General features: G+C 39.6%; 1 protein-coding gene across 1 annotated transcript; it reads left to right on the top strand.

The window, feature by feature from the left end:
* The first annotated feature begins 45 nt into the window (after nt 1-45).
* LOC107736058 (cytochrome b ascorbate-dependent protein 3-like) lies at nt 46-1161 on the top strand. The gene is made up of 3 exons (XM_016547565.1): nt 46-299; nt 532-740; nt 1003-1161. The coding sequence occupies exons 1-3, from the start codon at nt 113-115 to the stop codon at nt 1159-1161; spliced, it is 555 nt and encodes a 184-aa protein (XP_016403051.1). The 5' UTR covers nt 46-112.
* The last annotated feature ends 2 nt before the right edge of the window (nt 1162-1163 follow it).

A 1163-nucleotide genomic window follows, 5' to 3' on the forward strand; every position in this document is an offset into this window, starting at 1 on the left:
GCTATTAATTAATTAATGTCTTTGTAAACACCTCTGTAATTAAAACATGTGTCAGGCAACGTTAATTTCTCAAGCTAAATAGCATGTGTATTGTTTCTGTAGCACTCACAGGATGAGAGGAATTGTTACATTTTACCTAACCTATCTGCTGTGCCTGATGTTGGGGATCACCTGTGTGGCATTAGTAGCTCACTGGAATTACAGCTATAGAGGTGGATTTGCATGGGACGGCTCAGTCAAGCAGTTCAACTGGCACCCGGTCTTCATGGTCACTGGCATGGTGGTGCTTTATGGGAATGGTATGTTTGATTTCAGTATTATCATGGCTTGTGTTTCATGCTACTGTAGCTGTAATATGATAACACAGCATTGCAAAGCAAATATGTTGTAAAAAGTGTTTGGTTGTTTTATTGTTAGATTTAAGTTTGGCATGTTACATTGAAATATTATGATATTTAGCGTATTTTTTGTCAGTTTAACAGACTTTTACGTGACAGTTGTCCTCAGTGTCTTTTTTCCTCTATTAACCAGCGGCCGTAGTGTACCGTATTCCTCTGACGTGGGGTCACAATAAGCTCCCATGGAAGCTGTTACATGCTGGGCTTCTGCTCCTTTCTTTCGTTCTGTCTGTTATCGGGCTTTGTGCGGTGTTCGACTACCACAATGCAAACCACACAGCCAACCTCTATTCCCTCCACAGCTGGGTGGGGATTTGTACCACTGCGCTTTTTACTGCACAGGTGAGTATCGTGTTGAAAATTGTTCATGTACAGTAGTACAGTTGTTTCTGTAAATAAGAAATTCAATAGTGGATAAACAATGAACCATCAACATATGAATATATTAAACTACATTGTTTGTATCCCAAATATTTGCAAGAAACTGTTCCTTCAAACATTTTGGATACTGAGAATGTAGTTTCACATAGTTCATATGTAGATGGATGACAGCAGTGATGCAAGAATTAATAAAATTCTCATTTTTTTTCTGATTCTTTTCTAGTGGGTCATGGGTTTTACTGCGTTTCTCTTACCCTGTACTCCAACGACGGCTCGTGCTCTTGTAAAGCCAGCTCATGTTTGGATGGGAGGAATCATCTTGGTACTAGGCATTGTGTCCTGCATCTCAGGGATCAACGAAAAACTCTTTTTTGCACTGTAAGT

Source organism: Sinocyclocheilus rhinocerous, unplaced genomic scaffold (assembly GCF_001515625.1).
Source record: "Sinocyclocheilus rhinocerous isolate Xijiao unplaced genomic scaffold, SAMN03320098_v1.1 C36463607, whole genome shotgun sequence".
In the NCBI taxonomy this organism is placed as follows: domain Eukaryota; kingdom Metazoa; phylum Chordata; class Actinopteri; order Cypriniformes; family Cyprinidae; genus Sinocyclocheilus; species Sinocyclocheilus rhinocerous.

What these genes read in the sequence shown, in the direction of transcription:
- LOC107736058 (XM_016547565.1), top strand. Translation starts at nt 113, where the DNA reads ATGAGAGGAATTGTTACATTTTACCTAACCTATCTGCTGTGCCTGATG. An exon ending in GGTGGTGCTTTATGGGAATG is followed by an intron (nt 300 to 531) that starts GTATGTTTGATT and finishes TCTATTAACCAG; the next exon opens with CGGCCGTAGTGTACCGTATT. An exon ending in CTGCGCTTTTTACTGCACAG is followed by an intron (nt 741 to 1,002) that starts GTGAGTATCGTG and finishes ATTCTTTTCTAG; the next exon opens with TGGGTCATGGGTTTTACTGC.